Source organism: Harpia harpyja, chromosome 5, assembly GCF_026419915.1.
Source record: "Harpia harpyja isolate bHarHar1 chromosome 5, bHarHar1 primary haplotype, whole genome shotgun sequence".
Taxonomy (NCBI): Eukaryota; Metazoa; Chordata; class Aves; order Accipitriformes; family Accipitridae; genus Harpia; species Harpia harpyja.
Window position 1 is genome coordinate 36,926,520 of NC_068944.1, and position 24,435 is coordinate 36,950,954.

Consider the following 24,435-nt stretch of genomic DNA (forward strand, 5'->3'; position numbering starts at 1 on the left):
TTTTTATTAGGCAAACTACAGAAAAATAGAAAATAATAGTACATATTCAACCTCCCCAAACTAAAGCACCTTTCTACTCCAATCAAATCAACAAGTTATCAATGCAGTTAAAAACTGTTTAAATGCACTTTTCTTTCAGTACAAATATTTAAGCATAATGAAGAGTAAGAAGTTTGTTTTACATGATGCATAGATAAAAACTGTACTAGAAATTGAAATGTATTACTCAAGATGGATTTAACTTACTTGTTCTCAAATATTCTGAAGTGGTCAAGTTTTCAAAAGTAAAATAATATTATACTACAGGGGAGACCTCTAAGACCAGGTTTTTTTCCCAAGAAACTTATTTCATAGTTTATAATTTCTGAAAGTGTAATCTAGATTTCTGTTTGCCTTCTACAGCAATGGATGCTAGGAGTGTGTTTGAGTGTTTCTTATGAGAAACAGTGACACCACATATGTGATTAATACTACAAGGCTGACAAAACCTGACATCTTTTCCTCATAGGCTAGTTTAACATTCATCCAGTTTGGGATTATTCCCATCATCCAAATACCATTATGACTAAGTTTCCCATGTTACTCTACACCCAATTTTTATACTTGTAGAATCATCAGCACAAGTTAATTCCACAGTACTCCTCAGCACAATTTTTGTAGTACAAAAATGATCAATATCAACACTTAATGGGACACAAATTCATTTTGAGAGAATGAAGGAGTTTTAAATAAGTGAAAGAACTGCTGGGTTCAGAAAAGAGTGTATCCAAAAGAAAAGGATACACTTGTACAGCTAAAACAAAAACCCTTTAAAATTACAACTGGGAAAACATTACATTTTACAAGTAATGAGAAATTAAACGAGTTTGATATAAATATTTCATATACACTTTTTAAAGCAATTTCAACACATATTAAAAACAGCCTGAATAATTAGGATAATTAACATATTATGATTCTCGGTTAACTTTTAAAGTAACAAATAATGTAACTTTGTTGTTTAGGAATAGAGCTGATTTCATTGTACTGGTATGCTTATAACTGTATTTAAACACCATTTAAAATAGCATGTAGCAACACCATCCTTTGACAGATGCAATAATATTTTTATTACTTTTTCTGAAACTGATTAAAATATAGCCATAAGCTATATGTTTGTGCTGGGGTACAATTAGAAGTCGTATAGTCTAAACACAGTCCCAGTATTCAAAGGAATTAAAGAAAACTGTCAAGTCACAGAAGGAAAAAAAAAAAACCATCTACAGATTCAAATTAACTGGCATGTTTTGCGATCAGCTATGTCTAAGCTCTTCTCTAAGCTATGTGGTTCACTGTTTCCTAGTGTCCTAGATGAAACAAATTATGCATGTATTGACCACAATAACTTCCAGTGAACAAAATAAGCTTGAACAATGTCTATGTTTAGCTTTTAAAGAGAGCATAAAACCCTGACAGGATTTTATGTTTATTTTATTTTAGTTTAATACTCACTCTTCTTAAAGTACTTGTGAGGGGAAGAGCACCAGTAACTGGTAACAGGTAGCTAACACCATAAACTTACGCTTTTGTAGTGTATCATCTTATGAAAACATAAGAACAGTTGTAGGCAATTTCTACTTTTGCATATTTATATTGTATCTATACTTCCATGTGATAAATACAGTATTATTATTAAGCCTTGCATGTAGGCAGCTGTAGTAAATGAACAATTAGTATAAATGAAAATTCCACACATGACAGTAAGAGTTTGAAGAAACTTAACATTTACAAACTTGTAAATGTTTTATTACTAACTATACAGGCTTGATTGAAATTTAATAGTAAGCTGCCAGAATCTCTCTTTCTCCCTTTTCTTCAAAAAGGTCTCTTTTAAAAAAAAAAAAAAATCCCTATATCACAACTGATTCAAAAGACATGACATTCTCCCTAAACAGCCAGATGTTTCCTTAAAATATGTGTATGTGTATCTATATTACATATAAATGTAACATTCATGATAAATACATATACCACACAATAAACAGTTTTATTAGAAGTGACAAGCACTTGGGACAGTAAAATCTGATTTGCATACACAGGGTCCTTCTGCTGTTCAAACATTTAGTGTAATGAGATCTCATTAATTCAGAATCAGATGATTTGCAGGGCTTTCTAGGGAACTCATGCACTAGTAAATCTGATACCCTGTAGTATACAAATACATACTCAATAAATGAAGAGGGAAGGTTAAGCTTTCTGACATTCTCCTTGCTTTTTGTTTACCTGGCAACTCACAGTAAACGTGCATATGACAAAATCAACCATCTACATCTTACTTCATGAGAAATACCTTCAGATTTGGCTGTCTCCGAAGTGTAATGTGACCCACAACCATGAAGAAAAGCTTTTAGGGTGAAAGTTAGTGATATACAATGTCAGGCTACCAGGTAAATTACCTGTACAATACATAAGTCTATGTACAACCTGCATGGTTAAATGATATCAAATAAAGTACTATTTACAGCAATATGGAAGAGATTATTATTAGTTATCCTAACTTTAGTAAAAAAATAACTTTGACAAATAATTCCCTTTAAACACTTTCTAATCTGATTTCTAGGGATATTCTCCTTTGAGAAAGGAATTTAGCAAATTAAGTGCAAAGAAGATTATAGCAATTCAGTTTACTGTAACAGACACTTTTTGCATATTTCCAAGTTCCTATACATAGTTATTTCTTAATTGCATATAATGGCAATTCTAGGTTTTACTTTCCTGATTCCCATTTGACTTCTCAAAGCTGATTTGAGCTATTTTACTTTGGAGTTTTGAATTACTGTTCTGTGTATTATAGCCACACTTGTCTACATTCATTTTCTTTTATCTATCTCACTTTTTGGTTTTATACTAGTTCACCCCTGGTTTTTTTCCCTCTTTCCTTTCCTTTAAACAAAACAAAACAAAAAATTAGGCACACTGGGCCATCTTCTGCTCTCTTCGTGCCCCCTTGTAAGTCTATCAAAACCACCAGGGTTGGGCATGTGTAAAATAGCCCATCACTCTGGCCGTGTATTTTAATGTATTTGAAAAGGTATCTCTACACTCTGGACAGACAGTGAATTACAAAAGGGACAGAAGTTATTACAAAAAAGGCTGTAATGGAAACTGATTTATTCCTTCAACATGAGAATAACTATATAAGCTTTCCCACTCTTCACTGTCAAGTATGTACTTATGCAGTCATCTCAAAACCCTGCTATGTACAGTGGTTAATTTTAATGCCGTGATCCTACAGTAACTGTTTACAAGACATGCAGGGTCCATTTAAATATTAACAATTTTAATATATCCTATGAGAAGGCCCCATCCTTTATAACTATTATCACGTAACTATTTTTAAAAGCAGGTTACATCTTGTCAAAAATTTAAAAACCTCCTCTATTAATTTCTGCTAATTCGCCCTTCTAAGATGACACAATAACAGGTGAACACTGATACTAAAGTAGACAAAAAATACTTTAACAAGCCAATCTAAAGAAAAGTAAAACTGAACTTGCAGTAATGGTGACCAGTTCTGTTCCATATTAGGTTTTCATAACTTGTGTACAATTAGAATTTTTCGCATTTGATGCTTGGTGGACAACTGTTCATTTAAAATGCATTAGTAACTGCAATCTATTCAATTTCAGATAAAGGGTCACTATATTCCTTGAAAAATTAAAAATAAAATATAGGCAGCTGTATAAGTGATTATATTGAGTTATTCATTGTTTTACATTCAAGTTACAAGTTTGCACAATTTAAAAATCAATATAAATTTAATTAAATTCTAGATGTGATTTTTTGATTAGCAGGAAGAATACACAACTCTCTATTATCAAAATGCTCAGATAAATGCAAAAAAAAAATCCCCTACACTTCAGAAATTTAAACATTTTACATTTGATCAATAAAAAAAAATGTTACTTTGTTCTAATATTTGAATTATTTTTAAATAGTTTTTTAAGGCTACCTAAACATCTGGTAATTGGTTAAAGATGCTTAATGGTTCAGTGGATAGATACTGCACATTTCTTCCAAAAGCAATGCAAGCTAAAGCCTCACTAGTAGCAAATACTTGGAGAAGATCTCCTTGAAAGCAAGTGCCCTATCACTTCAGTGGTGGTGGCTGCTAGCTCCTTTTAACTCTACACTGACTTGAGAATGGTGTAATTGCTCTAATGTATTTCACATTTTCCAGAATATCTCCCCTTGGTAAATAGATAAACTTGTTCAAGAACCCTCCCAAAAGGTATTTGCTGACAAAAACTGGTTTTAAAGATATAAGAGGTTACAGATACAAAATTTAAAAAATTTATGGTTTAGGCTCTGAAGTAAAACATCTCTTTTAACAAAATAACCTTGAACAATTACAAACAGTGATTTATTTAGAACATGAGCAGTGCCCTCTTTAACCCATTAATTTTAAAACACATGCACTACCCTGAAAGGGGGAGAGTTAAGGGCACCATTTTGACTGACTAGCTGCAGAGATGGACGACCATTAGAAGTGGCTGTGCTTTGTATACAGTGCCTTTTGGAATTACACAAACCTTTAAAAAGTTTCTTAATTTAAATCTCAAAGTTCTACATTAGGAAACTCATTTTTCAGGACAATTACTAAATGAAAATTGCACACCAAGAGACAGACTTGAACTAAGCATTCAAGAAAAGTTGAATGCATGTCAATTTAGATTCCTGTATTTGCTGTACCTTTGTAGAATACTGTAATTATTAACTTTTAAACATTATTTAATAGGATTGATAAGCGTCTAAGAAGGATTTTAATACATTTACAGCCCCCCCGTTTACCTAAAAAAACCTAGGGCAACTTTACCAACAACAGCCCACAGTATTTGTTTCCTCAGGTGTTTTAATTTAAGAAAATCTTGAAAAAATCATACTGAATCATATATAGAATCAGAGCAACATATAATAGAGAAGATTATCTTAACTCTTAGAAGTAAGGAAGCTTTGAAAGTTACTTCTATTTTTATTAAACACCACATCATCCCTGTAAGAAGAATTCAGTTTTCTACAAAAAGAAAGTAAGTTTATAAAAAACAATCCTAAACAACATTTGTCTTCTGCTATTATTATCACCATATGGATTATACCTTAAAATTAAACCCAGTTTAGAAGACTATCAAATTCTGTGAGAACACCCTTTCCTCTTCCTCCTCCCTATGTACTGAATTTTGTACTATGGTGGATACACTGAATTTACTCTGTAATACATAACTGTAAGTCAAGAAGGATACTCCACAACATGTGCTTCTTTCATGTTGTTATTACCAGTGCCTATACCTATTTTCAGCATTACAATATTAATGATTTAGAAGCTCTTCATTAGGTAAAAATGTAGTAATGCATTAAGCACTTCATACTGATGGTCACAGACACAGTATTTGAAGAGTTCTTAAATCCTGTTCTCAGTACCATTAACTAGTTTATTAAAGTTAGTTCTGCACATCTACTACTATCTATCTACCCTGGTACATTAAAAATACCAACAATGGTACACTGCTATTAATTTATCAAATTTCTATTCATTTCAGGATAATGTTTCTTTGGTCAATAAAAAGAAGAGATCAATGTAAGAAATATTTGGAAAGGAACCTTGAAGTATGAATTCTTGCTAACTATAAAAGAGATCTCTAAACCATAAAAGACAGTTTTGGAGAAGTGTTCAATTCCATTCCTTTATACAAACTGATTTATCTTTCTTCCTTAATGAACCTTTTTTTCTAGCCTAAGAGTAAAGTGATTTAATTTTCACAACTGTGAGTCACTGGAAAACTTTGAGATTTCTTCCAAAATCTCTAACCACAAGACCATCCTAGTCAACAACTACTGTACCACAGCTTCTTTGGTCACACTCGCAGAAAAGGTACAGATCGTTTGCAACACAGCCTATTCAACACAGAGGGCTATCACAACTGATACTCAACTTTCCACAAGTTCAAACAAAACATTTGCTGAAATAGCCTCCCTACAGGTTCAGTACTCCATCTTTCCTCTCAAGAACGATGTACCTGTATACAATTTTTAATCTAGAATTAAATACAGAGACTACAAAAACAAGGCACATGTAAAGGAAACATCACAACTTCTCATAAAGATATCATTGCCATGTTAAGAGGTGATGCTGATTTTTTAAATAGGATATTTCACTGAAAATTAAAATACATAGGAGATAATAGCGACAAGCAGAGCATTTCACATCATTACAGTTAAACAAGTTAAAAATTAAGCAAAAAAACTGTATCAGCCAGAACCCATGCTAAAAGCATGCATGCGCACACACACACATGCACACATATACATGAAACTAGACCACAGTTAGGATATTTTTTTCTTTTTTTAAACACAGCCAGAGGCAATTCTTCCAAGTGATGTTATAATTACACAGCTAAGGTGTACTTGTAAAAAGCCCCTACTTTGGCCAATTAAAACCTACAGTTATTTTCACTATTTTCAAAACCTTTTGGGACTGTTCAGAAGATTTAAGTATAGAACAAGCTCTACAATACTTTTCAACAAACTCACATGTCCCCCACAAAACTGAATTTATTCAAAGTAAAAATAATGCACTTCACAACTTTCACAAAATGTCTGTGAAATTTGCCCTATGCACATAGGTCTCGTCCTTGGGAATTCATAGCTAGCAGAACAGCACTAGATTTTAATATTAAACAACCTGAGACTATTTCATTTCTGCAACACCCATTCCAAAAAACGCTCTCCAAAACACAGCATTTTAATTAACACACCAAGAAAACTCCCCTGAAGACCTGCTACACACAAAAGAATTGCTTTGATCCAAACGAATCTGCACGTTTTCCCCTATTATCCTGCCTTAATTTATCAGACCAGGGCCGATTTAATACCTTTCCATTAAAAAAAAAAAAAACAACGAACCATCCCTCTGCTAGAGGCAGAGGTGCTGCAGAGGTGATGATAACCCTAGGAAAAGAGAAGCTGTCTCTTTAAAATGCCCTGCTATGTCCCTGATCCCACGTGGAACCAACATCAGCAGCACTTTCGCATTAACTTCAATGTGAGGCGAGATGAGGCATCATTATTTTATATAAATAAAACGAGGAGACTGCAGAATACATTCTTTGTGGGAGACAAACAGGTGAACTGAACGTGCCAGGGAAATCAGCAACCACCCGTAGAAAAGGTGCCCTGCCCCTGAGCCCTCTGTGCTTTCCCTATGGAGCATTACCTCAACCCCACACTCCTCTGAAGAATCCAGTTTAAATAGAGGAGGGAGCCACCAGGAAAACTTGAAATTCAAAGGCAACGAAAATGCACTTTATAAACCGGAAAGGTTTACTCTTTGCCTCACACATCCTAATTAGATCAGGAAAGTGACACTACAAAGGCATTACATTCCGGTCCGAAAAAAAAAAAAAAAAAAAAAAGAAAGAAAAAAAAAAGACAGAGGAAAAGAAAGGAGCCCCCATCTCCCAAAAACCCCAAACACACAAAAAAAGCATTAAAAAAGGAAGTTATAAAGCAGCACATACAGCATTTATCTTATCTAGGATCACTCCGCATTACCCCCAAGTTATGCACTTTCTGCACTATCATCTCCCCCTACCTCTCTCTCCTGAAAGGGATTTTCACGTTTTCTCGTTGTTGGTGGCGAGTGATAAGAGGCTTTTGCCTTCCCAAAGAATTCATCAACAAAAAAAAAATAATAAATATTAACTCCTTGCTCCCTGAAACCTTAAAACGGTCTCGGGAAGACACGGGTTTTATTCTGTTACCTTGAGGAAGAAAAGGGGGAGCAGCCCCGATTTTTAGGTATTTTTTGGCATTTTTTTCTGATTTTTATTTTGTTATATGCCTCAGTTCTCCCTCCATTTTGGTTGTTTATGATACTGACAACAAGCTGTCCCTGCTCGCTCGCTCTCTCTCTCTCTCCGGATCTCTCCTGCTTTCAGTTAGCAAACCCCCCTCCCCAATGCAACACCACTCAGCACTTACTTGGGTTCACACTTTTCTCTAAACACACACCGATGGGGAAGGGAAAAGCTTCTGGGCCACTCGGAGGGGGAGAGCAGGCAAATTCGTTTCTTTATTACGAAAAAAAAAAACTTTTGTCCAAAAAACGACGGGGAAGGGGGGTCGAGTGCCCCAAAGTCCCTCCGGATCCCCCCAAAGACGCGGCCGCCAGGTTCGGGGGACACCCCACGGGTAGCCGGGTCCACGGGGGAAATTTCTGTGCGAAATTCGGCCCGTTTGAGGCGGGGGGCGAATTTATATTAATTTTTTCCCTCATTTTTCGGCACCGCGGTCTCTAATGTCTTCCGCTCCCTCTCGCCGCTCTCGCCGCTGTCACTGCATTCACAGCACAGGCTCCGGAGAGGCGAGGAGGGGAGGGGGCGGCCGCGCAGCTCCTGCCCCTGCCCCTGCCCCGCGCCGCCGCCGCGGCCCCGGCCCCGGCCCACCGCGGGGGTCGGCGGCGGGCACCCCGCGCCCTCCTGCCGTCCCCCGGGCAGACCGCTGCCTCGCCCGCTCGCTCGCGAACCAACATAGCGCCGCGGGGAGGGAGGGGAGGAGTGGAGGAAACTCCTGAGAGAGGTTTTTTCTGAAAATCATCTCTTTCTCCCTGCGAGGGAGGGGAAGGGGGGGCACCGCTCGCCTCGCCTCCCCTCCCCTGCTCTTCCCCTCCGGGGGGGTCCGACGCGGGGCGGTGGGGGGCTGCGGGAGATGGGGGGAGAGGGATGGAAGGGAGGGATGGTTAACACAAACTTTTCCTCACTGCTCGCTGCTCCTCTCTCCTCTCCCCCCTCCTTCTCCTCCTCCCCCTTCATAATTTAAATAACCCTGATATTTCCCTGCTAAACCCCGGCGCCTGCCCCCCAAACCCGCAGCAGACTCACCGCGGGAGCCTCAGCATCCCCTCTGCGCCCCGTTTCCACCCTTTACAGTGTTCTCCGATTTTTCTGTAATTTTTTCCCCATATTTCGGGCTGGACGCGGCGGGCCTGGAAATTGTTTGCTTTCCCGTCTTTCCAGCAGCCATTGTAGTGTATGCGCTGCGGTGCAGCCCAGCCTGCCGCACACGCCGCGCCCACACCGCCCGCCACCCACACGCACCGCGGGTTGGACGCCTCCCCCAGTCAGTCAGGGCCGCGGCCGCGCCCCGCCGCCGGCGCCTGCGGCCCGCGCCGCCCGCCCCGTTGGTGGAAGGAGGCGCCGCTCAAGGCCGGGGCGGGCCCGCCGCCGCCGCCATTGGCGGCCCGGCCTTGCCACTCAGCGCCGCCGGGGCGTGGGCGGCGGCGGCGCTGGGCCGGGGGGAGCCGCGAGGCCGGGAGCGGGGTAGGCTGCGCCCGTACTTAAGCGGGCTGCCCGAGCCGCTGACGTCTTTCGAATTGGAGACGGGCTGCCCCCTCCCGCCCCGGGGCTCCCGCGGACACGGCCGGGGACGGAGGTGAGTGCCGCCGCCGACCCGCGCTGCCCGCCCGCCCGCCGTGCCTGCGGCCGGGCGCCGCTTTCCTCTTCCCCTCCGCCGGCGGAGGGAAGGCTCGCTCGCCCGCCCGCGCGCGAGGCTGGGGGGAGCCCTGCCTGGCCGGGAGACGGCGCGGGGGGCCCGGGGCCGGCGGCGGGCTGCGGCGCGGCGGGGCCCGGGCACCGCGCTCTGGCGGCAGGTGGTGCTGAGGGAAGGCTGCGCGCGGGGCCGCGCCGGCCGGCGGCCGTTGGGCACCAGCGGCCGTTAGGGCGACGGCCGTTCCCCGCGCGAGGCGGGGAGAGGGGCCGGCGGCCGCGGGGGGAAGGGGGCGCGGGGCTCCTCCGGTCCCGTCCCCCCCCCGCCGCCGGTGGGGGAAGGCAGGGGCTGGGTGGTGGGCGCCGGCGTCTCACCGGCGCGGGCCGGCCCCGTGGCGGCCTGTCCGCCCCCCTCTGCACCTGACTTGCCCCCCGGCCCTGTTCGTGGAGGCTGAGGCGGGCAAGGCATCTCGGCGGTGCCGGGCGTCCGGACCCGCCGGCTGCCTCCTCCCGCCCCCCGCTTGTCCTGCTGTAATAGCGGCAAAAGTCGTAGGATTTGTGTACGGCCTTCACTCCAGGGTTTCAGGTTTAATAAGCTGGTCTGTATTGCAGCGTAATTGACAATTTTGTATGGATATATGCGTTTAAAAAAAAAAACCAAACACTTTTCAACGGGAGGGAGCCCATAGAAAAATATCCTGATGGTTTTATGAATTGAAAAAGCCCCAGGGTTAAAGAGTGCTAGCAGCAAATGTATTTCTCTGTGGTACAGTTTACAACTGTTAATGTGTTAAAGCATAATTAAGAACTGTGGAATAGACAAGCCTTTGGTTGTGGTTGGGCTCTGACCTGTAATCTGAAAGCAGGAAGGGAAGCTTCTGCATGTGCAGAAACTGGGGGGGAAAAGCTCGCTTCCTGCCCAACTGCTCGTTCAATCACACAGCAGCATTTCGGTGTGACCTGCCTGCCCTTTTAGCTGATAATGTTTCCAATCCTGAAGTGCTTCGGGGAGGGGGAGAGAGGAACACGTGCAGGAGCTATCAGACCTTTTTGGTAGTACTAAGTACGTTTAAGCGTTTGTCTACTCTGAACTAAGCAGCTTCATGAGAACCTGAACTGCCGGTTCATTAAGTGGGTATTTGATGTATTGTGTGCCTTGTTCCTTAAAGTGGGCATGGTTGCAGCCTTCGGTAGCGTAATCAAACTGAAAATGTTAATTGCAGTTTGTATAACGAACACTGATGATGGCATATCCTATGACTCCCAAATACTCTTTCAGAGAAAGAGTAAGGCTGAAGTCGATCTAATACCGTACACCTTGAGGCATATCTGCTGAAGTGGTACTTAACACTTCTAATATCAACGAAATGCAGAGTTAGAACATGGACACAAACCAGCCTCTAAAAACGTTGCGTCTGTGGTACTGACTTAGATGAGGCATTGTGATATGCTGCTTTTGTTTTCTTTTACTTCTCTGCTTCCCCCCCCCCCCTCCTTGAAGTCTGGGATGATGCTATTGTTCTGCATGCTTGTGTTTCCATTTTAATTGGAAGTACCTGATCAAAATCCTCTTGCAACCACAAAAAAAGCAACCATTTGCCTAGCTTGTAAAGTTAACTTGAACACTGGATAGTTCTCAAAAGAAAGTGGAAGGGTTTCCTGGTGCTGTTCTTTAAAAGGCCCATTTGCAGAAAAGGATCATGTGGAATGCAAAAAATACTCCAAGCACCAGGAGTGTATACTTGCACAGGATGTAAAATGTAAGGCTTATTCACCTTGAATAGCTTACTCTCACCCAAAGAACCTTCATCTAAAAGATTGTTTTCTGTCTATGAGCTACTAAGAGCAGTATTTGGTTTTTGTTTGCTGATATCAAGCAAAACTAGATTTTTACTGTAGGCTTGCAGTTACCAATCTCTAATGTGAACAGAAACAGGTTTAAGTTTAGAATTAGCAGCAATGTTTTTAGGGGGAAAAAAAAAAAAACCCAACAAGATTGAGCACGGATGTTCTTTCACAGTTTCCTTCGTCAGCTGTACTTTAATTTGCTGCAAAAGAGCGCTCTATTCCTCAGTCCTGTGTTTCTGCTTGCATTGGCTCAAACAGTCATCTGGTCAACATTAATTTATTTTTGGTTAGATTTAGTATTTGTTTGGAACAAATACCTGCATGACCATATGTTTGCCAGAGGCAATGTATGGGAAGTTGTAATGGGAATGAGGGTCTGCTGTTCATCTTCATGTCATCATCTTGGATCAGTGTAGGTTCTTGGCACTGAACTCTGTGTCTCTGAATCTTATAGTTCCTAGAGTCAGTGTCAAACTAAACTGGTGAAAAATGCGATTCAAGCTGTCATAAGCAGTGGGTCTGGTCCCTCTTTGCAGTGAAACCATTTCTTTTTCTGTTAAATATCTCATACAGCGACATGGGAGATGGTTGGGCACTTGTTACACCGGGAAAAGCTCAGTGAAGGTACAGATGTGATCTGTAGGCACAAACCTGGAGAAGTTTACTTGTACATTGCTCCCCCACACTATTAATTGAAGTGTCTATGGTGTGTTGGCTGTGAACAGCTTCTATGGAGCTGTTTCTCCTAGACATGGTCACTTTGTCAACAATATGACAGGCTGGTATGAGAGTCACTGTAGTGGCTCTATTCTCTGCAGGAATTTATCAGGGAGTAAGCAGTCTCAGTGACAAGCTAAACTTGCCTGAGTTGTCTTGCTCTTAGTGCTTTTGAAGTAACATTTTGCAAAAGAAGTTTGGTGGTGGTGGTTTGTTTGGGTTTTTTTTAAGACAACCAAATTGCATGTGTTATTGGAAGGCCTTTATTACATGCTGAAGTTCAGACTTAATCCTGAGTTACTATTAGAAGTAGATACTTAACCTGTTTCTTTTCTGTTTCTCACCAAGGTACGAGTATCTGTCTAGAATGTCCAGGCATGCACAACATCTTAGAGACCATGATATAAATCCATGTGTAGTGGTAAGATGATCAAACTGGAATTTCTGTTTGTATGTTTTAGTGTTAAATAATGCAATTTCTCGAGGATTTTTTTTAATGGATAGCACTCTTGCATTGACATTTTGCATAAAAAGTTTCTTAAAGAGTCTGAAGACAGGAGAAGCTGAATATCATCCCATTATAGTAAGTGTGAAATAATGAGCAATTCCTCATAAATAGGAGAGCAATCTCTTTAATTTTCTGTTCTTAAAACCAGAGCCTGAAATCCTGGTTAGACAAGCTTGGTTGATTTTTAAGAGACTTCTGTGGGTTATACCAAGCATCTTTGTAAACAACTGTTCTGTGGACTCTATCCTTAATATTTAAAGAGTACTAATATCTGTTATCTCTAAATGAAGTCATTGCTTGGAATTACTGATTATCCTTTGTGATAGATGTTCCCCTGCTCTCTTTAATAGTATTCTTTAATCTGAGAAGCTGCCTCATATCTTCACAGATATTGTGGGACTTGTTAGAATTTTTAGACACTGAGTACAGTAACTTCCCTCAGCTCTGAAGTATGTTTTCCCTGTTAAAGGAAACAGATGCCTCTACAAAATGTATGGATGACAACAACTATAACAAGGATATGTGTACTGCTTATTTTTTGAAGTACAAAAGCTGCAGAAAATTCTGGGTAAGCACAGTAGATTCTCTAAATTTTACTCCATGCTTTGCTTTAAGTTCATCTAACACACTACTTTCTGAACTCTTCAGACTTAGCTGGTGCTGACTGCTGCTGTTTTTACAGTGGCTTACAGGCCTGGGTAGTCTTGGTATGTGTTGCTGGAAGACTTAAGCAGATGCACATCAAAGTACTTGGCTCTCCTAAGTTTACCTTCTTAAATTGTGAGTCAGTGTTCTTGCAGTACCCGATATGTTTCCCTCTGAATTTGAGTCAGATATTTCTAATAATAAGTTCTGTTTTAAATGGATATAATGAAAAAAATCGTGAGGTAAGATAAGTTCATCTGTTTTTCCATTGGTTTGAGTTCATCTGTTTTTCCATTGGTTTGGGTCATGTTTACTTTAACCTAAGATAGAGCTTAGGAAGAGTTCATTTGTATTTGGCGGTGTCCTTATTTCTTTCTCTCTTGTGGCAGAGAAGTATCATGAGCAGCTATGTGCAGTTAAACTGTTCTCTGCTGTTTTCTTTCCTTATGCCACAGTAGTAAAGAGTCTTTTAGCTTAGCCTTTAAATACTTGCACAAACTACAAAAAAACTATTTACAGACAATTGTGCATTAGTCTGACATAGTGTAATGGGAATACTGTAATTTCACTGTCTTCTGAAGCAGCAAGGTAAACTATCTGATATCTTCAGTTAAATACTAGTACATTTAGTTATCAGCATCTGGCTCTTGATATATGAAAAGTACTTCTGTTAAAGAATCTTATTCATTCGGAGCTCAGAGGCAGAGACTTCTGAGAGATCTGTGTTCTCATAGTCACTGTCTTTTATTTTCAGCATGACATTATGATGCAAAGGAGAAGAAATGGTGTGAAACCAGAGATGCCCTCAGCAGAAGAGAGAAAGAAAATGTTGGAATCAATGGGGAAGCCCTACTGACTAGAAACTTGCATTGATTGACTGTGTTCACTGTACATATGAAGACTTACTGGCAGCAAGTTGCCCTTTTATGAACTGGACTTTACAGTTGCCATATCTTGGATTAAAATAAGTTCTTAAATTCTGAAATGTGTGAGCTTTCTCGGATAGGACTTACTGGTTTTATTCATACTCCCTGTCATGGGAACTTGGCCTCTCACTGGAAGACATGGGTATCAACACAACTTATGTCTAGACACTTTGGAAGTAGAAACTAACTTGCTGTGAAATGCTAAATATAAAATTAATGGGACTTGCAGAAAATCTGTTTGAAAAGAGGGTGCTGGTGAGTGTTGCAATGTAGTTCTAAGGATGGAGCAGGTTGAGAGACTGGTATGTGCAACATGTTTCTTGTGTCCAGCTATTCTGCCCGATAGCATGGATTTACCATGTGTGATCTTACCGCTCTTTGCACATCGAGTTGTATTCTGTGTCCCTGGTGTAAATAAGACTGTTCATGAACTAAAATCACAAATCCAACGAGCTTGTCATTAGGTCTGCCACTGTGCTTATCAGTGACAGCAGAAGCTTGCAATAAATCAGATCCGCAAGCTTTGCTTGTTACAAGGTTAGAGAGGTTGATGAAGATAGAACTGAACTCCTCAGGTCTGAACTGAATAGTACCTCTGTGGATAGTAAATAGATACTTCACTGGCAGGGGGGACTTGTAGACATGTAAACATATACTCTGAGTGACATGGCAGGTTTAATTATAGTACATCTATCTAAGACTCTCTGGACAGCTGAAGCCCTGGGTTTGGAAATGCTTACTCATACATGACTACAAAGCTCAGTTTGAACAGGTACTCTAATCTCAAGTAAGATTGATTCATTAACTAAACTGAACAACTAGTAAGTGTAAATGGGTTGCCGTCTAGTGGAAACACTGTTTTCTTACCTCTGCTACCTTCTAGTGTCCTGGCTTAAAAGCTTGCACCCTGTGGTAAAACAGAAAAACCACTGTCATGAGCTCAAGTTCCATGTGAAATCCTTTAGGACTTACTGCGATCAAGTTGGCAGAACTCTGGCTGACCTCATGGAGGATGGTGTAAAAGTGTTGTCTCTCTATTTAGACTGTTTTGGAAAGACTTCCTGGCTTCCTGTTTCTCCTTCTGTCTGGCTTGTCTTGTTTCTTTCCACTGGAGGCCTATTTCTATGCTTAGTGGGATTTTTACGCTGTTTCCACCTTCCCCCTTGTTATTTGACCTGCCTAGTAACTAATGGAGATCTGCTTTTCCTCCTCTTCCTTCTGCCTGTTCTCCTTATACATCTGAGTTGTGAAATGGATTGATCATACCCTTTGTGTTGTTGAAATGTGTGTAACTCTATGCCTTCTGAGTATGCAGTTCTCTGAGCGTAGCTGTGCAGCCTCCAGGCCATGTTACAAGTTCTCTAGTCAGTTCCCGGCAAGGGAAATAGACTTTCTTTGGTCAAGATCATCAGATTCTTTATTTTAAGTTACTTTCTCTGCACTTATAATTCAAATTTTGCTGACATTTTTCTTTTTTGTGTGTGTGGAACAGAGAAGAAACTTGCATTGTAGATTCAAAGGCTCTTTCTTGCCTACCATCTCCTTGCCACCTTCTTCCAATCCCCTCCTACATACCAGTCTTGCCTTTTTTTGCCCATTTGGCACCAATTCTTTTACCAATTTGAGCATTTTGGTCTGTTCTCATTCCAACACTTTTTTTTTTCCTAGTATCTTTGTTCTGTCTCTGATCTAATCAGGTAGTCCTGCAATGACTTTCTAACAGCACTCCTCTTGAAGGACTTGTGTTCTCTTCTCCCTGTCTTAGTGAGAGGAGAACTTGTTTTCATTCATCAAACTTAGCCATACTACTTCCCCACTGGCCATGCCTCTTTGATCTTCCTGTTCATCTGCAGTTTTGGGGGAGCTGATTGTCCCCTTTTCCTTAGGTCTGTGTCTCTCTGGACTCTTCTGGTTTTGCTGCCTTGCTTGTCTAAGGGCACCTTCTCTCCCACTTGGCACAGGTTTGTCAGTTGCACCTTTGCTGTATCTTTGGGCATGTTCTTTGCTCTGATGGCTTTAGCTACTATTTTAGTGCTTGCTGTTTTCCTGTTGCTGTGCTCTTGTGTTCTGGGCTTACATTAAAATCTACTGTATGTTTTAGTTCTATGCAAGAAAAACAGCATCTCTCCTTGATGTGATTATGCTGATTCTTCCTTGCATAAGCTCAAGTTCCTTAATCTCATTTATCCTAAGTTTTCCTTTCAGGTTTTCTTTGAGTGTAGAAATTCCCTTTCTCCTAGGTTAATTGTTGCATTTACAATTTTTTCCTGCCAATATTTACTTGGAAAGTTTGCACTGTTTTTGTTTTCTTTACAGGATGTTTGACTTATCTTTAGACTTTAATAGATAACCCTGTATTGCTTGTAGAGTGTAGATAACTAGTACTGGACTGCATAAAGTCAGAAAAGGAGATGCATTCCCTGCTTTCAAGTATCAAACGGTACAAGAATGTGGGATCACAGGACAGACTAAGGCACATGTAATGCAAGAACAGTAGTCTAATATTAGACTTCTTGATCATCAGTGGACACACATGGTAAGCTCCCTGCTGGTGTTATGACAAAATTGAGTTTAGTGAAGAACTGAGGGCAATTTAAGTAGTGACCTTGTGGATTTAATTCAGGTAATCAGTCATCCATTGTAGGGAATGCATTTATTTACATCGCATATGCCTTATAGTTACTCTTAACACAACTTTATGAAAAATCTTGGAAAGCAAGAAGTTTTCTTCTTCACGTCATAATGCCTCTCAAGAGTAATCCATTAGTTAAGTCTGAGTTTTCATTGTTTTTCACCCTCACTGGAGGTTGCTGTTCTTGCTTTCACTACTGAAGCTCAAGAGTGATAAATTATGATAGCTAAAACATGTGCTCTTGTGTATGAAATGGTTGAGGGTTTTTTCCATGAATTTTTGTAGTGTGATAAACTGTCTTTGGTTGTGTGCCAAAGATAATGGTCTTTTCCTCATACCTGAGAGCTTATATTCCATGCTTCACTGAAACAGAGGTAAGCTTTAGCCTGCCAGTCTTACTGGGCAGAAATAAACTGCTGAATTCTTAGTTTTGCTAAAGCACATTCTTGTGTACTAACCCAGAAAACATAACACAATGGACCAATCAGTTTAGAAGCAGGGAAAAGACCTGTGGGTTGGTTTTGTTTAGTAGGTGTAATTCTTCATTTTCCTCGTGGTACAAGGACCAAATCTGCATAGTGGCGTTAACTTTTTTGTTTGTTTGTTTGACAGCTGGATGGTGCTGTTGCACAACAGACTGTATGAAAACAGAATCGCTCCACCCACTACTGGCTCTTGTGAGCTTTTTTTAGCCTCTACCCACAGAGATAGCAGAATTCATGCAGGAGAAAGGGAAGATTGGTCCTGTCTCTACACTGTAACAGAAGAGGAGGAAAAGAGTCTAAATCACTGCTGGAAAATAGGTTTCTGTGTAGTCTGAGAAGCTTTGGAATATGGTCCTTGAAAGAGTATTTTTTCACTGTGGTCATTTGATCACAGCTGAGCACTGAGCAGCAGCTACAGGCTCTCTGCCAGGCCCAGGTGGATGTCCAGGCTCCCATCTGTATATTTTACCATCTTATCTTTCCCATTACCCTACAGCACAAGGCCTTTGTATGTTTGGCTCTGAAGTTTTCTGCTGCCGCAGTTGGGATGAGTCTGTGCTCTTGAAGGTATTAGAAGAAAGTCATCTGGCTCTAGAGTCCTGAAAACTTCTTTTGTGCTGCAGCTCTGAGTCTATTTCATGGTCTTCTCCTAATAAAACTTCTGCATTGGTATGACCAAGGGTGTGCATATAAGAGAGGTTTCCCTAAAACTCCTGCAAAACAGATAGGATGAATTTAGAGCACATGGTGTTACTCTGCTTTAATGCCTTTGGAGGCAGCCTTCAACTCATGCTAAAAGTATCTGCACCTTTAAAGTCAGTCTTCCAAAATAGCTATGAAAAAAGTAATCATAGTATGAAAAAAGTTTGGAAAAATAGTACACTATTGCAGGCTTTTATTCTCTTGCAAGAATGAGGCAATGGTTCCATAAGTATTAAAGTAATAAAAAGTAAAGCATAGCACTTCAGAGTTTTTTTAATTTTTGTTGCAGCCTATTTGATAGGAAAAATGTAAGAGGGAAGTACTGCCTTTATACTGACTAAATGCAGTGGGTCATTAAAATAAAACCTTAGTATGTTTTTTATACATATGATATCATGTATGTAGTAACTGAGACTCATCAGATTTTGAATAAATAATTCCTCTCTACCCTTTAGGTTTCTGTCTTGATGCCTCCTATCTCAAAATCCTTTTCTGAGGATTTTCAGTTTTAAGGCCTTCAATGTAATGATCCTCAAATCACACATGATTACTTCACTTCTGACAACTGAGCTGCTAAATTGAATGCAGCTAACTGGAAATTCCTTTGCAACTTGCCTGTCTCTCCCTTCAGCATCCCTTTCAATAAGCTCAACTTCTTGTTTTCCTCACGCTGATGCTATATTCTGCCTTGTGGACACTGTTCTCCTATTACATTATTCTTTGGTTTTTTTCCTCGGGTACAATACTGTTTCATCTCCTGATTTCTATATTATCTTCTTGCTTTCATCAGTTACACTGCTTCCCACCCTGTCTTGTAACTTCGTGATCACCATCCATGCCTGAGGCTCAAAGTTCATCTTGGAGGTTTCATTCTACAGCTTTATCCTCACTAATTGCCTTTTGCCTAGTCATCTTTCACAAGCTGATTTCCACTCTGGCTGGAATATCTTCCCTGCTCATATATGCATTATACAACTGTTTTGGTGTTTTTTCACCTAAGTGTCTGTTTTTTACAACACAATCTTCCCCTTCAACCGAAAAATGCACTTCTGTAGCTAATTCCCTGTGACTAAAAAAAGTTAATCTAGCAGCAGACTCTTAAGACTACATGTGTATCTATATAAAATACTAATTAGGTAGCTCGTGAAAGAATCTTCCTTATTTTTTAAAGTTCTGGTAGCCCATTCTCAAAAAAGCTTTCCAGTCTCATTTGTTGTATGGTACTGCATCATGTTTAATTCAGGCTGTCAGCTCCTTGAGCAGCAACCTGCCATTTCTTATTAGTTGGTAGAATGCTGTACACAGATGTGGCACTGGAGAAACACTAAAAATAATACTGAAATCACTTAGACTGAGAGCTACAACAGATTTTCATGTCTTTCTGATAGAGAAGTAATGTGGCATATGGCTTTATTATTAGCAGTTCCCTCCCTACAAAAATCTCTTCTGAGGAGAGATGTGAGGGCCATTTAATATGAAACGCTTTCTCCCAATGCTGTCTGTGGGAGTAATTCCTTAATTTATTATATCTAGAAAAATCAGACAAGTTGGGTGGCATGGCTCTTGCATCAATAGGACAGATACTTCTTTTGGTGGTGGTTTTTTTAAAGCTAATAATCTTCATTGTCAATGAAGCTAGGCATCTATCTTTTTCTAAGAACATTCTTTTAAAATCAATTTTGAGAATTGTTTTCTATATCGAGGCTTTTCCCCCTTTTGCTAAGTAAATTGTGATATTTGCATTAACTTCTAGGTCCTTTGTACCCCAACGGATTATTCATATTCACAGCCTCCTTACTTCAGGGGCTGTGTGGTGGTGTTTGTTGTTGGTTGGGGGGGTGGTTGGTAGTTTTTGTTTGATTCTGTTGTGTGGGTTTGGGGGTTTTTTTTGGTTTTTTTTCCGCCAACATTCAATTTGAGCAGATTCTGTCTGGAACCCCAGCCCTAATCTGTTCAAAACTATCTGGAGCTATTCCACAACCTCCTATTGTTGTTTGGTTTTTTGGTTTTTTTTTTAAACTCAAACATTAATTGTTGGCAAATTAGGTTTTGCATTACACTATTCTTCCAATCATTCCTCTCTCTTAAAAGTCCCACTACCCTTGGGCTACCTCTTTACCTATTTTACTTGATAAACAGCTATGCTCTGCAAACAATTCCTGATATTTAAGTGACTTTGGCAGAACACAGACTTGAAACAAAAATGAAAATTGCTCAATCCCTGCTATTTTAACATTGTTTTCATTTTCAAACAGTTTAAAAAACATCTTGCCTCCTCTTTCTATTTCATATTTCTTCTGGGTCACGTGAGTGGATACAAGCTATGAGCCACCTTTTGAAGCTGCTATGTAACAAACATTTTCTGTTAATGCCAAACTCTTATTTTAACTGGAAAATGTTTTTACCCTTCTATGGTAAACATTACCACAAATATCACCTTCCGTCTTAGCTTTTTCTCTGTACTACATATTTCATTCTCTTCTAGCAAAGATGTTGTCTTGTATCTAACATCCTCGGTGGAACAGAAATGCATGCATCTTTGCAGTTCTTTGTTTATCTCTCACTGCTCGGTATTTTAAATTTACACCTTCTCCAATATACTTTGTATTTTTTGAATTTTTTAAATTCAACCTTTGCTTTTCGAAAGGTGCTGTTAAATTCCTGTACTTCAGCACCTTAACTATGCCACACTTATGTTTTTTTGTTTTGTTTTGTTTTGTTTTTTTAACACTTCATGTGACTGTTTCCTATCGTAAAACCTGTCCTTTGTGCCAGGGAATATCAATGTCGTCCATTGCCCTGTAAAATAATAATCACCCTCAGTCATTGCAAAACACCATTTCATGTGTGCTATGGATCAGTAGATTTAAAATAGAGAGTAACAAATGAATAAAACAATTTTTAAAAAAGCAAATCTCTTTTTAAATTTACTGTTACTGGAAGAGATGAAAATAAAAGATTTCTTTAACTGCTTTTCAGTAAAAGCAGTTAAGTATGAATGCTGGATGATGTTAAAGACAGCTGCAAACTATACAGTTTGGGAACTTAATGGGTCAGGGGTCAGATTTTTGTTGTATATGTATATAACAAAATTGAATTAGTGTCTGTCAAAAATCAGTGTTCTGTGTAGAGATAATACTGTACTGTGTTATATCAGTGGGTTAAAAACTGATCTTCAGAGTTGTTCCAAAATGGAAAACAATTGTAAGATGAATAAGATGATGTATAATGACAAACAAGAAAGATTGAGGTACTTGCTGAGTATGCTGAAAGCAATTCACAGCTGTAAGACAGAGTTAGACTAATAGTGGAAATGGGGCATCAATTCAAGCTTTAAAATGCTCCTAAGCATGTGAAGAATCTAAACATTTTTCATTGATGAAAAAGGATTGCAATTGTTTTCTCAAAAAAGGTTTTGCAATGTTTTCACAGAAATAGCCTGCTGGTAATATTTATTTATTGTGCCAATGTGAATCTAAAAATTTTTCTTGCCTTGAAATGTGGACCCCTGAGCAGTCCTTGGCTCTAGAGTTGCATGCAACTGTTGATCAGTGAATGTGGTTGCATATGAAAAGTAGGGTGATGGGAGATTTTTGTCGTATTTTCTCCTGATTTTTGTTAAATAGTGGAATTGAATGAAGTTGCTGCACTGGAATATGTTGGCAATACAATGCTTGCTTCAATGCATAAGTAACCAAAGGAGGGAAGGTAAGGGACAGATCCTAAAGTAGGGTGAGCACTAGGAATTTGCCATATCCTGTAGTATCAGTCTTCAGTACTTTGGCCATAGGTTTCCTAGGGGTGAATGGATTTGAACAGATGTTACTGATGGTCTAAGAAATGCTGTGGTTTAGTAGTCTTCTACTTGACAGGTAAACAAAAGCAGTTCCTTAAATAAATTAAAGATGTCAGTCTGAGATCCTGGGCTGCTCCTATACAGGATAGAAGAACCACTTTGACTCTCAAACTTTAAAATGTAGATCCTTAAGGGCCTGTTCACCTGTTGGCTGTCTGTCTTCAGACACCTACAGCCTGTGGGTGCCAAATACATTGGTATCAGAAGTCCCTGGTGCTTCGTGTTCAGCTTTGCACTTTGGTGCCGGCAATGCTGATGGACTGGGTGTCCCTCCCTACCATGGCACTGCTGGGATTTATGGAATAAACGTTTCACTCCGTCAGGCCTGGGGAGTGATTGTGAAGTCTGCTAGTGTGGGGGTGAGCAGAAGGAAGGTGACTTTTCTGCAGATGTTACTTGATGGTCATATTTTCAGTGATTCCCTTCAGCAACTGCCATTCCAAGTCCCTTGTTCCTGCCCTCCAGCTGGTGCCTCTTTGTGATCCCCACTGTCAATGCTGGTGCAGGGCTCTAGCCTGGGGAATGTATCCAGCCACATAATAGCAACGGGAAGGTGGGGAGAAGGGGAGGACTGTTGCTTTTCAGCCCAGCTGGGCCCCCAGGCACCTCACTGTGCAGCTGCAGCCACACTTGGGCCCCTGGGCTGGAAGGGGCAATGTAGGGCGCCTGAGCGAGCAGCAAAAGACAGGGAGCAGATGCTGAAGCCACAGCTGCTATCACAGCTCAGGCAAGGCTTTCTGTGCTTGAAAAAGGGACTTTGGTATTCAAAGATGTGAGTACATAAGGGCTGTGATTCTTGAGGTGGCAGGCAGCTAAAAGCAGATAAAACCTAGAAGGAGCCACAATTTCCTAGCATCTCCAGCTGGGCAGTTTAAATAGTCTTGACAGTGTGCCAGTCTTTTTAGTCCCTAGATGTGATCCCATTGCAATTTAGTGCTGCAAACACACATGTATGAGGAGTAGAAAAGCACTGAAAAGGCTCACTGGTAGGTTTTGCCTACCTGTGCGTTAAAAGCAGTTTTCAGGTTTCTGCCCTTTAAATTTTAATGCTCAAAACCCTGAGAATCGATTATGTTCAAGTATTTATTAACGCCTCAGCTCTCTTAGGGTTGCTGTGGGACAAGAGTTCACAAAATGCTTTGGTTTTCTGTGGTGTAGAAAAATTACCAGCCAGGAGTTGGCAGAGAGCATCAGTATCTCTCTCTAGGTCTCTTCCAGTTGGCAGCTGCAGGAGATCGGCCTGCTGGAAAAGCTGCTGTAAAGCTGGATGTTTGCAAACAGCCAGCTGCTCCTTGTGTCAGGGAAATCTCATTCTTGGTTTGACCCAAATGGGTACACATCTGCCTGATTTTGCAGGCTGGTCATTTTTGAATGTGCTAGTGAGGTAATTTGTTGCTGTTTATTGCTACCAATTGGCCTCTGTAAAGCAGTGAGAAGCTGGCGCCATTTCTGAAATCAGAACAATTTGCTACTTTAAAATGTTAATGGGTTCATTTATGTTTTTGTTTGCATCCTCTGTCAGGTCTAGAATTGCTACTCGCTTATAGAGAATGATTTTATGGGCAAGTTTTTCCTCATGATTTATTTCTATTGCAGCTTTCACATTGCTACATTCTGCACCAACCCAAGAGAAGTAACTTTCTGTTCAGCAAGGGATTAATACTGTTGATGAGATGTTTCTGACACAGGAGGTTCACAGATGTTCTCGCACAAGCCTTTGAAAGGACATCCGACATGTGGCGTTGCAAGAACATATTCAGCAAATTTTAGGTAAGCGAATTGACTTAACTTAATAAACCACTTTTCCTCGAACTAGATGGAGCCAAACCAAGTACTTTGCCAAGAAATGTATTTTGATGAGTGCAGTATAATCTGGTGCTTACTAAGCCCTCTGGTTCACGCAGTGTTTTGGGGGGGAAGGAGCGGAGCCGGTGGCGCTGGGAGGTTTCCCGCCGAAAGAGGGCGGCTCCGGCGGGAGCGCAGCCGCCGCGCTGGCTGCAGAGCCGCTCCTCCGCTGGGCTGTAACGCAGGCATCCGTACTGTGCTACGCAACCCATCCCCGAAACTCGGAAAAATCATAATTTGAAACGAAGGCCAAAGAAAGGCGAGCTGTTCTGTACGCCAGGTTCACTGCTTGCCGTTTCGCCGGGGATAAAAACCCAAGGGGGGGCTGGAGTAGGAAATTGTGACCACACCAGAAAGTGTCCTAGGACTCTGCTTCCAGTCTCGCAGTAATTTATGGGGTTTCTAACAAGGGGAACCATTCACTGTGTTAAATTCACATGCATAACCCCTTTTGTGGGTAGCGACTGCTTTGGCATACGCAGAGTTCTTCTTTCAGAAGCCCATATTCAATACAGATTTCAACATCTCTGGACAGCAAGCCATCTCTCTGTATCCCCAAAGACTGAGAACCACAAAAGTTGGGCGCTTCTTATAATTAAGAGTGACTTCTCCAAAGAGAGACGATTGCACCATGAGAAAGGAATTCTTCTTCCAGAAAGTGCCTTCCTATATCGCTTTCTCTACTGAAAGATGGGGGGGGATTCAGGATATGCTGTATCTTCACAGTGTGTCTTGGATGAGACATTATGAACC

General features: G+C 40.7%; 2 protein-coding genes across 6 annotated transcripts in view; one reads left to right on the plus strand and one right to left on the minus strand.

Annotated features, from left to right (window-relative positions):
• The window catches only part of PLAG1 (PLAG1 zinc finger), a 50,081-nt gene extending 40,954 nt beyond the window's left edge, over nucleotides 1-9,127 (minus strand). For 2 of the 5 annotated variants that reach the window (XM_052788432.1, XM_052788425.1), the window contains exon 1: nucleotides 8,916-9,090. The gene's annotated coding sequence lies outside the window, so the exon portion shown is untranslated. Of the gene's footprint in view, nucleotides 1-8,016; nucleotides 8,106-8,915 lie in introns of all 5 variants that reach the window. The other 3 variants (XM_052788429.1, XM_052788426.1, XM_052788427.1) reach the window with 3 other exon arrangements.
• A 152-nt stretch (nucleotides 9,128-9,279) lies between these two features.
• Nucleotides 9,280-14,221, plus strand: CHCHD7 (coiled-coil-helix-coiled-coil-helix domain containing 7). Its single transcript, XM_052788433.1, has 4 exons — nucleotides 9,280-9,465; nucleotides 12,432-12,504; nucleotides 13,061-13,159; nucleotides 13,991-14,221. Exons 2-4 carry the CDS (start codon nucleotides 12,451-12,453, stop codon nucleotides 14,090-14,092), a joined length of 255 nt encoding a protein of 84 aa, XP_052644393.1. The 5' UTR covers nucleotides 9,280-9,465; nucleotides 12,432-12,450; the 3' UTR covers nucleotides 14,093-14,221.
• Nucleotides 14,222-24,435: the final 10,214 nt, after the last annotated feature.